The 14,084-nt window shown below is 38.2% G+C and overlaps 2 protein-coding genes across 2 annotated transcripts; both read right to left on the bottom strand.

Annotated features, from left to right (window-relative positions):
* Nucleotides 1-336: 336 nt before the first annotated feature.
* LOC130711528 (glycerol-3-phosphate acyltransferase, chloroplastic) lies at nucleotides 337-7,705 on the bottom strand. Its single transcript, XM_057561197.1, has 13 exons — nucleotides 7,345-7,705; nucleotides 7,034-7,131; nucleotides 6,398-6,484; nucleotides 6,133-6,230; nucleotides 4,992-5,049; nucleotides 4,147-4,248; nucleotides 3,995-4,056; nucleotides 3,782-3,892; nucleotides 3,446-3,524; nucleotides 2,469-2,588; nucleotides 2,284-2,397; nucleotides 1,468-1,646; nucleotides 337-803 (listed from the first exon to the last, which is right to left on the bottom strand). The coding sequence occupies exons 1-12, from the start codon at nucleotides 7,673-7,675 to the stop codon at nucleotides 1,512-1,514; spliced, it is 1,395 nt and encodes a 464-aa protein (XP_057417180.1). The 5' UTR covers nucleotides 7,676-7,705; the 3' UTR covers nucleotides 337-803; nucleotides 1,468-1,511.
* Nucleotides 7,706-9,202: 1,497 nt separating this feature from the next.
* Nucleotides 9,203-11,128, bottom strand: LOC130715930 (dolichyl-diphosphooligosaccharide--protein glycosyltransferase subunit DAD1-like). Its single transcript, XM_057566085.1, has 5 exons — nucleotides 11,039-11,128; nucleotides 10,909-10,956; nucleotides 10,128-10,215; nucleotides 9,934-9,977; nucleotides 9,203-9,643 (listed from the first exon to the last, which is right to left on the bottom strand). The coding sequence occupies exons 1-5, from the start codon at nucleotides 11,120-11,122 to the stop codon at nucleotides 9,560-9,562; spliced, it is 348 nt and encodes a 115-aa protein (XP_057422068.1). The 5' UTR covers nucleotides 11,123-11,128; the 3' UTR covers nucleotides 9,203-9,559.
* Nucleotides 11,129-14,084: the final 2,956 nt, after the last annotated feature.

Genomic DNA, 14,084 nt, shown 5'->3' with positions numbered 1-14,084 from the left:
ATTTTGCTATAACTTGGCCATTTATTTTGAATGATTGGTATTTTGCTCTGTCTTTTACACTATGAATTGAAAACAGTAGAATCAAAGAGTGAACGACCTAACACAAGGATGCCATGTAAGTTATCAAAATGTGAAGACGTGTTTGCCTTTCAGACGCCCATAGTTCCATAATCTAGCTATCATCAGCGGAATCAAAGATTAAGTTGAACAAGAACAAAACATAAAGGCAAAAAAAAAAGTTCAACCGTTCCAAAATTAGTTTACTCTTTCCAGTCTTAAAAATTATTTTACAGATTAGTTTTCAAATTAAACAGGAAGAGAATGAAACAGGCAAAGTTTGGCAAAGCTTCCTTTGCATCTGGAACAGTTTATGCACTGGCAGTCAGACATCTGAATAATTGATACTGAACTAGGTTCTAACATTAACAGCTAGTAATCTATAACGAAATAAATTTGACTTCAAAAAATTACAAATGGTAATAAGCTTTGATCTATTCATCTAGCTAAAGTGAGCCTGATACACAAAATTGTAGGTAAAAAATTATATTTAGTATCTTATTAGTCAACAGACAAGATATGATAAGGAACTAAAGGACCTGTACAGTAAGCAGCTGAATTTGTAACTTCTGAAACAGATTTCTGATGATATCAACTCTGATAACAGCAAGCGCAGAAAGAATACTGCAAAATATATATATTTGACTGCAGTCTTCTATCAAAGCGATTGGGTGTTATAGTAAGCACTTAGGAAGTCCCTTTGAAGCAAATCAGTTGAAATTGTTTGACCAGCATAAGAATCGCATCTGTCATAAGAATCGAGTATTTTAAAAGCCATAAGTAGTAGCTTTTGCATGCCATTGCACGGCTCTAAGGGTCACCTAAGCTAAAGCAAACATGTTGTCAGTATGGTTCCTATATCTATTGTTCATCCTAAGACAACAAGACCAATCCAAAGTTTCAGATCTCCAGTATCAGTTGATATGTGTGGCAAACAAGTTACCTTACCATATCATTTCAGTTCTTTACATCTTTCATACATACAAGTCAAAAAAAATGTTTAATTCAGGAATAAAGTATAACAATGAAGAGGTAGAAATTCAACGACCATTCTAATACAAAAGTCAATTATGTACTCAGGTTATTCACAATATTTATCATAATTTGCACCTGTATACAGTAAGATCAGTTGGTTGAATTCTATATGACAACAAATAGAACCTAATTTTTTCACCAAGACCAAATTAAAAATTCTAAACAACTATCCGTATTCAGAGCTGAAAATCAAGAATATAATAAAAAAAAATAATGAATTATAGCTCAACGAAAACAAGCAGCGCTAATAATCATCAACAGCACAGCAGCATCTAAAAGGACATCTGATCCCAACGATAAGAAAGGTTTCCAATTCTAACATAAAATGTATGGTAGTAGGATTGCAGTTTTCTAGATCTATAGTTAGAATTGTACCTGATCATCAGAGCAAAGTGTAATGAACAACATTCAGATTGGAACTAGTTCCATGGCTGCGACAAAGATACTACGGGAGTTGATGCTTCTAATCCATTTTTGCCATGTACGGCAGACTTCAGCACATTATATTGATCAGCCACAGATTCGTACAAGGCCTTTGTATATACCTCCTTAGCCTAATCCATAAAAAATCCATATTGCAATATTTAAATTGAAGAAGTAAAGAATATTCTACATAACAGAAATCGTGTATCAAAACATTCTGCTATTTTTCAAGTTTAGACTGTTGCAAGTCACCATTAGTAAATTTGAGCAGAGAACCCAAGGATACACAATACTGGCTTTGCTTACATAGATCATTTAGCTTCAGAGTTGGTACTTATCACATGACAAGAAACAACAAATTATTTCTGTAAGCTGCAAATATTTGCAAATACTAATACTCAGATTAACTAGAGGGTAGTTCATAGATTCACCCTAATATTCTTTTTGTGGGGCATTAAATTTTATCATTCAAAAGACACTGAAATGGTGCAGAGGCCCCTCCTCATAGTTATAAGCCCAAAGATTTACCAGGAACCTATGCGTACAGCATCATCAAAAACAAAACAAAATGGCACCATATCTGTACTTAGTTGTGGCTTATGAACAGTGGCATGTTTTATCACGTTCTTAAGCCATCACATCTTAGTTCAAGGATAACAAAAAGACAATAGCTGACTTCTCAGAAGAGAGTCGAAGTAGAGTCAATGGAAAAATAAGAAATTTAGTAATCAGAGCAAGAGGAAGTTCAAGTGATCAAATTCAGCTTACATTTTCAGGATTTTCACACGCAGAAGTGGTTTGAGAAAAGCTCATCTCTGGAGCCACTGATAAGCCAGCCCCATTAAAGGTTATAACTCTTTTCTCTCCAATTTCTTTTTCAACCTGCAAATTGCATTTTCTTAATAAAAGGTAAAAATTATTAGGAAGGGATCTCCAAGACAAGAACATCATACCTTTAGTGGAGGGGGCATTATATCATGGCACAATATTGCCAAAGGATATATATGACCTGGTGGACCAGAATGTTCAACAAGCCTTCGCATATTATCTACTGAAGAACCATCAAAGGGTGCCTGAATGCCTCATATCAGTATGGAAAGATCATAGATTTGGTTGTGATATGCTACTGAAGTTATACACATAGGTTAATTTACAACATGTTACTTTCTTACAAAGTTCCAATGTTCATCATTTTATACAACTACTAGCAAAATAAATAAAAGTATTGAACAATAATTTCCTCTGATGCACACTAGAACAGATTCATAACTAAAACATTGGATTTAGATATTAGGCAGAGAGATCATCATTGATCTGACATAGTCCTTGACCAGGAGAGAAAGCAAATAACCATTAAGCATAGGATACCATTGTCAGAAATCTTTTTTCATGACAAGCAAATCACAAGGTAATAGAAACATCAAAGATTGATCCATGAAATGGTGCAGCAGAGCAAAAGAGAAGAACTCAATATTTGTCTCTCTTTCTTTTACAAAGATCATTGGTGATGATTGATCCATGAAGTCCACTCTACCTAATTGAATAATGCTTGGCTTGGAAGATTGTCACAAACATAGATCTCAGTTAACATTTCAACTGTTTTCAGCATCAAAGAAATTTGCTAAGCAACCTTTCAAAACAACTGATTCTGCTTAAATAGAGTATTATATAGGGTTCCCTCCTGTGACCTGTCTGATTCTAAACATGCAACCTCATACCTCTCTATGAGCATATAAAGGAAATAACATTCAGTAACATGTACCCTTATAAAGGATTCTCGTTCTCAGTTCCAATACAGATCACTTTTCTGCTACCCAGTCAACATTAAAAGACATATTTCCGATTACGATAGATCTAAGAAATGGAAAGTTTGATTAATTTGGAACTATAGTGTGCTTTTATAATTTTCTTAACAAGAAAGTAAACTTACAGGCGCCCATTCTCCGCTGACGGGGTCAGGTCGATCCCTACCGCCACTTGGGGCAATCCAAATTATCTGTGATCCACTCCTATAACAAAAAGTAGTCTTGTAACAGTGGAACGCCGAGATAGTAGACATTTGACCAATCAATAATAACTATTACATACAAATGATATTATCTAATCCACTACTATTGCTTGCTCTTCCCTTTTAAGGTCTGAATTCTATATTCTCTGTTTACGTATCCTAAAACACTCAAATTGATGCATGATGAATTGATGATCAGAACTGGAACTAAGAATCAATAAAGAAGATATTAATTTAGCTATAAACTAGTAGATATACCTTAAAAGCAAAGCCATTTCCTTCAGACTGCGTGTATTTGCCTTTCTTTTCATCTCTACAAGTTCTGGATCATCAAGCATGTGTTTTTTAGAGTAAACACAAATGAGATTCCTACAAAAATAAAACAAATGTAAGTGGTTTCCAAAGTCAACTTCACTTCTAAAAAAATAGGCCCAAATTTCAAATATGATAAATTGAAAGTATAAAATGAACCTGCCAATACTGAAGGGCTTGCACAGAGCATCAGTTATTACTCTATCTCCTGCTATATAGGTCTGAAAGAACAAAAAGAAGTATTCAATCACATCCCAGTTCATCTACTACATACTCTACTTCAAAATCAGAAGACAATATGCAAATTTTACCATGTTTTCAGCAATATATGGGAGTCGTGATTCAATCAGCAGTGCAATAATAGCTGGATCTGCTTCAGTTTGGTGGTTTGACATCAAGATGATATTGTGTCCCTGCAGTAATTTTTTGACCTTTCAAAAATTTCTCCCACATTTATGAAATTGTTCACATTGGGCAAATATACACATAAAAACCTACAATTCAGAGTCAAGTTTGACATTTCATGAAAAGCAGTAGATATTTTTTCCAGAGTTCTGTCTCTGATGTACATGTAGTACTTACGGAAGGAAATTAGATATATACACAGCATCACACACATTGACTCAGTATCAAAGAAGACAAATTTCAGGCACATTTGGGACTGTGAGAAAATTATAATGCTAAGTTTTCGTGGTAAAATAGTAACGCAGGCTCGTAAATAAGACCAATTCATACTATAATAATGGGACTGATCTGAAGAGCAACAGAAAATTTAGAACAATCAAAACAGTCACATGATTTGAGTCAGCTAGAATGATCTAGATATAATAATGATTTATTGAAAAGTTCATATGCCGCAATCTGAATCTGCATGATAGTATGTCAAATAGTAAAAAGGTTACTATGCACATTGTCCTCAAGTGTAAGAAGATTGACTTCTACATGTCACAGACAAAAGCTCCTGATGTGTTATACCTCGAGCAAAGAGATATCAATCATAATTGGTTATGTTGGACGTGATAAGAATATTAGAGTTGCGATTATTCCCTTCCCCTTACTTGTTGGGAAACAAATTATTTACAAATAGTAACAATAATTTACAGCAAGCAAACAAATAGCCCTACAGTATAAAAGTAAGCATGTTAGAAATTAGCACCTGCTTAAGTTTCTCTTCCATTTCAATGAAAACGGATATATTGCCGACGTAAGAATTTCTGCAACAAAAATTTTACATTTAAGAACAGCTATGAGGTACAGCCGAATGGAATTGGTATTTTTTTATACAAGCTGATTACAAATGGGCTCTGAAGTTAAATGCCATGAATGTAAATGGGGTACACAGATTGCTAGATATCAGGATTATACTTCTGGAAGTGCAGGAGATCAGCCAAATGCTGAAGTAATCAACATGGTTCCAAATCTATAAATTATTTCATTCATTCAAAAGCAAGAGGTCTTTCTTTTTAAGATACAACAAAAAAGGAGTCTAGTTAACTATTAGATAAAACCCTCATTTTTCTCAATGTTCTAGGTATTTAAATACATTGAATCTTAGAAAGATGGCATCTGGAACTGTGTCTCCAATACTTCATAAACCATAGAGATGGCTTAGTTTATAATCCTCACCAGGAAACTTTATTGATGAGAATATTAACTTCCATTTACATGTATACAATTACTCACTTATTGCTTTATTTTTACGGAATTTTCTCCTTAACCCTAAATGTTTAGTTATCTTACTACATCCCTATGCAAGATGGGATTTCACTAATCCCCAAGCAAGAGTCAAAGAGATCAGATGGCTTCCTAAACTCTGGAAATTAGAAACCCCAGGACTTGTACATGATATGTCTTATTTGTAGTTTTGTACACCAAGGACAGAAACATAAGAATCCTCATATTGCATTCATGTTCATTCCCAATAAAACCATTGGCTTCAACAGCATATGTCAAACATCTAGAGACTTCCATACTCAAGGTGTCTACATGCATATTGCATGTTAACTGCCCCCCCCCCCCCCAACAAGCAAAATCATTTGGGTTATAGACCACCCATGCATGTATCTTTTATATTTCCCAATCCAAATCCTTCATTCATAAGCTCCGTGCATCTTAGTTTATCATAGTAATGAATTTACTGAAAACATAAATGCCAAGGTCAAGGCACTGAGGCTATAAGGTTCCTTCATGCATGAAACTTGACTAAATATGCACAGACGATCAACAACAGATGTCAAATAAGTAACCGATCAATGCCAATGTGAAGAAAGAGGAGAAGCTGTGGCTTGTGAACTCACTGGAAATCAACTAAAGGACGGATATAATTCTGACCAAACATGTAGTAGTCAAATGGCTCTCTCTTTGCTTTGTGATGTGATTGAAACTCAAAAGGATCCTGTTAAAAATCAAAATGATATTTTGAGCATGACGTTTGACAACTTTAAATTGAACAAGTGAACTTAGAACTGCATAGATGCAACTAAGACGCTACAAAAATTCCAAATAGAAGATTCTGTGTGTAAGGAAAGACTTATCGAAGCATGCCCCAGAATTCTAACTTACTGTCACATCCAAAAATACGCGGTCTAAGAAAACAGACATGTTTGACAATATAGTCTCGTCTGCCTTGGGATCTCCACTTTTGTAAACCTGAAACGTGATTGCAGGCAAAAGGAATATAAGTCATCATTTAAACCTTTTAGATGCCATAACAATGAAAAGATGAACTGGAACAATAAAGTGAATGACTGCATTACTTCTCATTAAAAGAATCTAAGTATTTAAACATCCACGGCACGGCATAGAAGCATATTTTGATCTTGGAATTTGTCAAAATTTTGCAATCAAAAATACTAATTCTTTAACAACAAAGCAATAGAAATAGTACCAAATCACTAATATTATAATGAAAACATGCATTAAAGCATGAAGCAGACAAACAACAACAGAACAAAACTACAATTTCATACTTAAGGCACACTAATTTTGAGGTTTAGCTCCATAGTGAATTCCGAAATAGTTTAGTTAAGAGAAAACATTAAATAATGGTTTACTTCTTAATCTTATATAGTAAGTTATGCGAATTACATCGATTTGGCTTATTTTAAACTATGAATAAAATGAAACGTTTCCATCAACAAGGCATGTGGAGGATGCACTACAAGATAAGTTACACGAGTGAATATACACATAACATACCGCATTTTTATAGTTATCGAACACTTCTTCCATCCCTGCAGCAACACTAGGAGGCAGAGAACCTGCTTCCACCTCTTTCCTAATTCCAGAAAGAAGCTCTGCAAATAAACAATCAAAACACGATAACGCAAAAATCAAATTTCAAGAATCGGATTAAAAAATTAAACAAAATAAAATCAAGCAAATTCTTGGATTAAAATTAACAGTAACATGAAGTAAGCATCTAAAAACTTGATAAATCAAGAAAATTCCTGAACGCGAGAAATTCGGAATTAGAAAAGAGTAACTGAAATGTTGAAGGAGTGAAGTACCTTGTTCGTTTTGAGCATTGAGGAAAGTGCGGGAGGAGACAGGGGCGGCCATGCTGGCGGAGACGACGGAGTCCTTGGATTTAACCTTGAAGGCGGTGAGGGAGCAGGAGCAAGAGCAAGAGGAAGAAGAAGAACGTGAAGGAGCGGTTACGGATCGGAGAGAAATGGAGGAAGAAGGAGGAGGTTTGGAGAAAGGAACCCTAGGAGGTGGTGGTGTGAAGAATGTGGTGTGCGGTGTGGAGAGGATAGACATAGACATAGTCTTATTTTGGAGGCGGAGAGAAGAAGCAGGGTTGGCGTGTGCCACACAGTACGCGTGAGAACCGGTCATCTTCTTCTACTTCATCAATTTCAGGATCACAGAACGTAAGAGAGAGAAAGAAAGAGAGAGAGAGTGTGCGCGCGCACGTGCTTTCTTCTCGCTATGGCCCACATGCCACTGTGTGACCCAATCGTTGAAGGGTAACCGCCGCTCAGACACGTGGCGTGTGTTCAACGGCGCACAGGAATGAACGGATAAAAATTCTTTCCTTTTCCTTTTTTTTTTTAAATCGATAAGTATAAGTATTATTTACTGATACAGAATTGTTGAATTGGATAACACTAACTAGTACTTTCAAAAAAAAAAAAAAAAAACACTAACTAGTATTTGACGCAAGTTGCATTTATTGCGACTTAAATTCATCTATGCGGTATATAATTATTTTATTTAACGAAGAAAATAATTATATACAGTAATTATTTCATATGGATATTATCGGAATAATTTTTTCTACTTCAATCAATGTCTTCAATGTCTTATATCAAAAAAAAAAAAATGTTAAATCGCTTTCGTATTAGATAAGACTAAAACTTTAGCTTTTCTTATACCTTTGTGCTGCTCTTCTTTCTTAAAGACTAATATTTCTATATCAATGTTTTATTGAAAGTTCTTATCCTATTACTAGCAAGAAAATTAAGGGAAATAGTATTATGTGCACTTGACTCACCTTTTTTATGGTGACTCAACCTCAATTTAAAGGATTTTCAGGACGTCGGGACTCAATGCTAATGACACACTTTATCCTTTTGCACAAGGATTTAGGTTTAGAATTTTGCCCCATTATAAAAGGCAAGACACCTCATTAAATAACACAAATTCTCATTTTACTCTTATATGATGGCCGTGTAAGAATATTATGATATATATGATGTGACAGAAAATGCATAAAGAGATCAAAAGAAAATTAAGTTAAAATATGATAAAAGAGAAAATGAAGTGTGTTTTCACGCTCTAGTGACGGTACCAATGTCCACAGTGGAGTTTAGTGGTGCGAGGAGTAAAAATATACCTACAAAACACTTTAACGCTCGAGTTAATTCATGCAACATTTCTTTATTGCTGTTTGTTTTATGTATTTTGAGTGTGCAGGCTATGTTCTGTAGTTTTTATCTGGTGAAACCTTGTAGTATCACTCTTTCTTTTTGGGTCAGATAGTATCACTCTGTTTTTTGTTTTGTCAATGATTGTATCACTCTTTTAAGTGTTTGTTATCCCTTAGTATTTTTTTATGTAAGTGCTGGGCCTTCAATCTTATAATCATCAACAAAAAACTTTATCCATCACTTGAAAGTTCATTTCAATTTTGTCATTCCAGTCCAGCACCAGCAGTGTCGAATCCATTTCAACAAGGGTTTCTTGAGCCAATTTAGTCAGTATTTAACAAAACGCACTTAAGTCCTTTACCTCCAAAAAAAGTAATCATGAAAAGTTTAATTATGTAGTCATGTTTATATATTGTACAAAATTGATAGATTAGAAGCGAACTACCTGTATATGGGTTAGGTTGACATTCATACATTCCTTGAGTGATACCTTATTCATCAAACTACAATATAGAATCCATAACAAATAGGATTGGCTTAGGGAGAGCTAGGTGAGTAAGCCAATGGGGGAGTTATTGAAAGAAGCCATGGTGGCAATGTAAAGTGAGGACTACTGGACTAGGAAAGAATAGAGATGGATTGATAAAGGATATTTATGCATTTCTTAAGTTATAAGCTGCTTGAGTTCCTGAATCTTTTGGTCAAAAAAAAAGAAATACATCATGAATTCTGATTCATGAGCCACAGCCACAGTACACCTACACCTACATGTGACTTGTATTATTGTTTCATCTTCATAAGTGGTATCATGCAAATGGAGCAAGTAAATCATTGCCACACAGAAGCCAATTCAACCGATGAAGTTCATGATCACCAAATGGAGCACCAAATTGCTCAGAACAAAATCTGCAAAAGCACGCTCAGGTGGTTGATCCTGCAGTATGATGGAAGACCAAATAACTGTATGAATATATCACGTGAAGAAAACAATACGCAGACAACACATCCCCTCGTTTTCTTCATGCTTTGTTTTGTCAAGTCAAAATGCAGGCATCAGAATTTGAAACTCCATAAGTTCACTAGGTTTTTGAAATACATTATGAAATATAAAAGTAAATGAACCTAAAAATATATCAGTTGCAACTTGCATGAGTAATTGCAGGTTTCAATTTGGCCCGCATGCATCAGCTCAAAGATTAAATTACACAAGAAAAGATTTTTTACCTTGAATTCCTTATTGTCTTTATTCAGTTGGATCCGGAGACAAACTGGTTCAAGGTAAAGGATGATAACAATGATAAGAAAAACCAGAACTAAACTCATATGCACCTAGTACTTGTAGTGTATTGAATGAAATATATGTGTGTGTGTGTGTGTAACTAGCTAGCCTGCAAATTGTATAGACCTTTGCCACTTACTAGCCAGAACTGCACTCCCTATGCAAGAAAGTACTCCTGAAAGGAAGGAATTAAATGGAAATGATCCCACCAAAGCCATGTAAACTACCTGGTCATAAAGAAAAAAAAAAGAAAAATTGAAGTTTAAACAAGAGCAAGTAAATTTAACATAAACCTAGCTACTAACCAACCTTGAATCTTCATGAAGAAACTAATTTCACTTGTACAGTTCTAATCAAAGCATTAAAAGTAAGAATTCATCAAACTAGTAACTTGAAGAATATCCAGTAAAGCAAGATTATAAATTTATGGAGTTCCTAATTCTCAATCCACTCTATCACAATACTTTTTTTTGCTTGGATAGCTAAGGTTTTGGCATCACCTAGTTTATGTTTATTGCAATCTCTTATATGCATTGTTTGGACTAATTGAATTAGGGAGAAAATAAATAGAGAACAGAGTTAATTAGGAGTAAAAATGGGAAACTGGCTTGTTTGGATATGTAAGAAAAATATGGGAGAAAGAAAGTTTGGGCATTGTCTAAGCAATGATACAGTATCAAAATGAACAAATTGACAACTGTACCCCTCATCAAACAAATCCAAATAAAAGGATTGGTACAGACTAATCTCACTCTCATATTGAGAACTGCAACAATCACCAAAGGTTGATATATATATATATATATATATATATATATATATAACATAGGTACAATATTTGCTAATCTCACATGTAGATATCATTAAACAAGTGTTAAAAAGACAAATGTGGCAACAATTGACTCATTGTCGGGAAGTACCTGAATGATGGCAGTGGAAATGGCGAACCCGACATAGAGGTCAATGATCTGAAGGAGGACATAAGGTGGTGTTAGGTAAAACCGTAAGAGTAAAGACTAATGAAGAAATAGAGGGATCAAGAGGAAGAACCTTGAGATTTATGGGGCTTGCAGAATAAGCAGACCAAAGAGCATTGAAAAGGTCTTTGGCATCCTTGCTTGTAGACATTGCCATTCTCTTTAACACTTTGTAATTTTGTGATACACTCACAAGTTCACAACACTACCTCCATAGTAAAAAGAAGAAACACGTGTATTGGAGAGTGAAAGTGCCTAGCTCTTGCAAACAAAAACAAAAATGGGCCTGGTTGCTATTATTGACAAGCCCAGCCCAGCCCAATTTCCTCGATCTGTCACTCTCTAGCCGTAGGGTAGCACTACAAAACAAGGGTATCATTGCCCTACCTGAATGCGTATGCGCCATTGTCTCTTGCTCTTCTTCAGCCATGGCATTCCACCTCTCTGCCACCCCCAACTCCGCCTCCGGCGCCGGCGACGATCCCAACTCCAACCATCCCTCCCCTTCCCTTCTCAGAGAAGTCATGGAGGCTGTCAAACAGCTTCATGCAACTGCCACCGGCTCTGTTCCTTCCTTCAACTCCAACCCAGCATCCTTCAACACTATATCCGAAGAACCAGAACAAAACCCAGCCTCCAAGCTTGAGCAGATAAAGGCTTCTGCTCTGAGTTTGAAGCAGAAGCAGGACACTGATCGCAACCGCTTATTGGAGCTGCTCGAAGCCAGGAATGCTATAGGCGATGAGATCATCGGTTGTATCATGGTGGCGGAGGAACACAGGCGCCGCCTGAACACCAAGAAGCCGCCGACTCACCACATTGATACTGTTCTGGGAATGAACATTGAGGGAAGGTATAGTACCTAAGGGTAGAGAGATTGTGCTTGGGAGAGAGAGTAAGAGAGAGAATGCTGAATTTCATGTGTTATTTTATCAAATGAGCCAAAAGTCCTTTACAATTGATAACTACCTCCTATTTATAGAGCTTGGGTACTACCTATTGGGCCAATTGGGCCTCCAAGATCAAGGCCCATCTGAAGTCCAGGGCCCCGCCTCAGGGCGGGATACATGCTGGGCGTTGCCCCTCTAGGGGCTCGCCCAGTCCACTAGTCCACAAGACACCGAGCTCGAGGTACGAGAGCTAAGGGTGTCTTTTAAATGCAATTGGGCCTCCGAGATCAAGGCCCATCTGAAGGCCAGGGCCCCGCCTCAGGGCGGGATACATGCTGGGCGTTGCCCCTCTAGGGGCTCGCCCAGTCCACTAGTCCACAAGACACCGAGCTCGAGGTACGAGAGCTAAGGGTGTCTTTTAAATGCTGTTACATGTCTTATCGTACACCGGAATCTACCCACAAAAGATGCTGAGATTGTCGCCAACATGGCGTGAGCAAAAGGAAACTAGCATTTTCAGTTACCCAATCCACTGACTTGACGAGCAAACAGAGCTTGCAAGTCCACAAGTCCGCAAGCGGCGAGAACGACTACTTTGTATTGGTGATAAGTTGGAGCAGGTGTATGATCGCTCGCCGGCGGGAAAGGTGGCAGGCATGGGTCATGTGCCGATCATTCAAGCATTGACTGGCGGTGACCCCGGCGAGCGACTGAACTTCGTTGTTGGTGTCAATCGTCAGGCGATGGCGTTTGATCCTTATAGTGGCGAGGCTTTCCGCGCTTTCCCTTATTTTAAAACCCTTTCAAATTTCAATCTGCCTCACGTGGCTGCCCCACGTGATGTGTTGGTTACATCAATTTCCCTCTTTCTCCGGAACCGTCACTTCACCTTTCATAACCGTCCCATCGTGCGCAGTAACTCCCCTTTGCACGCGACCCACCTCCCCAAAACCATCATGACTTCCAACCTTCCACACGCGTCCAACACGCGTCACCCTTCCAGCTTCTCCCCTTCTCCTATAAAAACCCTTCTTCCCCACTGTCATCCCTTTCCGAGACCCCTCTCACTTCCCTAATCGCTTACCAAACTCCTTCTGCCCACTTCCGCTCCGGAGCCGTCGCTTATCACCCTTTCCGCTACCCACTCTTCACATCCTACTCCGGTGAGTCCCCCTGTCCTTATCTTTACATCGCACACATACTGATCTTTTCCTTTCTTTCACTTCACTGTCTTCTAAAAATGGCTTCAAACCCTACCTCCCCTAATCACTCTTCTTCCTCCTCCGAAAGCGACCCTGACTCCACCGCTGCCGGCGGCCTCCGTTTAGAGGTTCCGGAGATCCCAGCTCACCGACTAAAAACCTACGCCACTCTGCCCCTTCCAGTCCAAGTAGCCCCCAAACACGAGGCTATAGATCAACCTTCCATCTTCCAAGACAGCGATCCCATTGTGCAATTCGTGAACTCCCTAGGTGGCTTGTCCAATGACGATGAGTTTAACGCCAAACTCAGGATCTGGGTTTGCAGTCCCGGGGATCGCCCCTGGCTTCACAAGCCAGACGGCGACGTAAAGAGATCCCATTTCTTCTTTGCGTACGAATACATGTTTAGCGAGCTTGGAATCAGGCTTCCTTTCTCGCCCTTTGTCCAAACCGTCCTCCGCGACATCAACGCGGCTCCCTGTCAACTCCACCCTAACGCCTGGGCTTTCATTCGATGTTTTGAAATCCTAAGCGCCGCTGTCGGCATCGCCCCATCCCCCACCAGTTTCTTCTACCTTTACGACGTCGACTCCAAGTCCATCAAAAACAAAGGATGGATTTCCTTGAAGGCCCGAGCCGGCCGGAAGTGTTTGCATCCTCACAAAAGTAACGCGAAGTCCTCCTTCGCACGAAAGTACTTCCGTGTGGCGGTTCATCCCGCCTACCCATAGGCATTCACCCTCAGAGACGGGACCGCCCTCTTTCCTCTTTATTGGACGGAGAAGCCCAACGGGATCACCGATCCTTCAGAGGAATCCTTGTCCGCCAACGATAAAGCCTTTCTTGATCTCCTTGCCCCACTTCCCATCCTTGACTGCACAACAGTCCTTGAGGGCGCTGACCTCTCAAGAACTCCCAAATACTTAGGTTGCCCATAGCTCACTTTTATTATTGACATTTCCTTTCTCGACTCCTATGTTGTCACTGATCATTTTTTTTTATTGTTACAGAAGATATGAATTTCACG

The sequence above is a fragment of the Lotus japonicus genome, chromosome 4 (genome assembly GCF_012489685.1).
Source record: "Lotus japonicus ecotype B-129 chromosome 4, LjGifu_v1.2".
NCBI lineage: Eukaryota > Viridiplantae > Streptophyta > Magnoliopsida > Fabales > Fabaceae > Lotus > Lotus japonicus.
The sequence above is the reverse complement of the archived record's forward strand: the minus strand, read 5'-3'. Positions and strand labels throughout refer to the sequence as shown.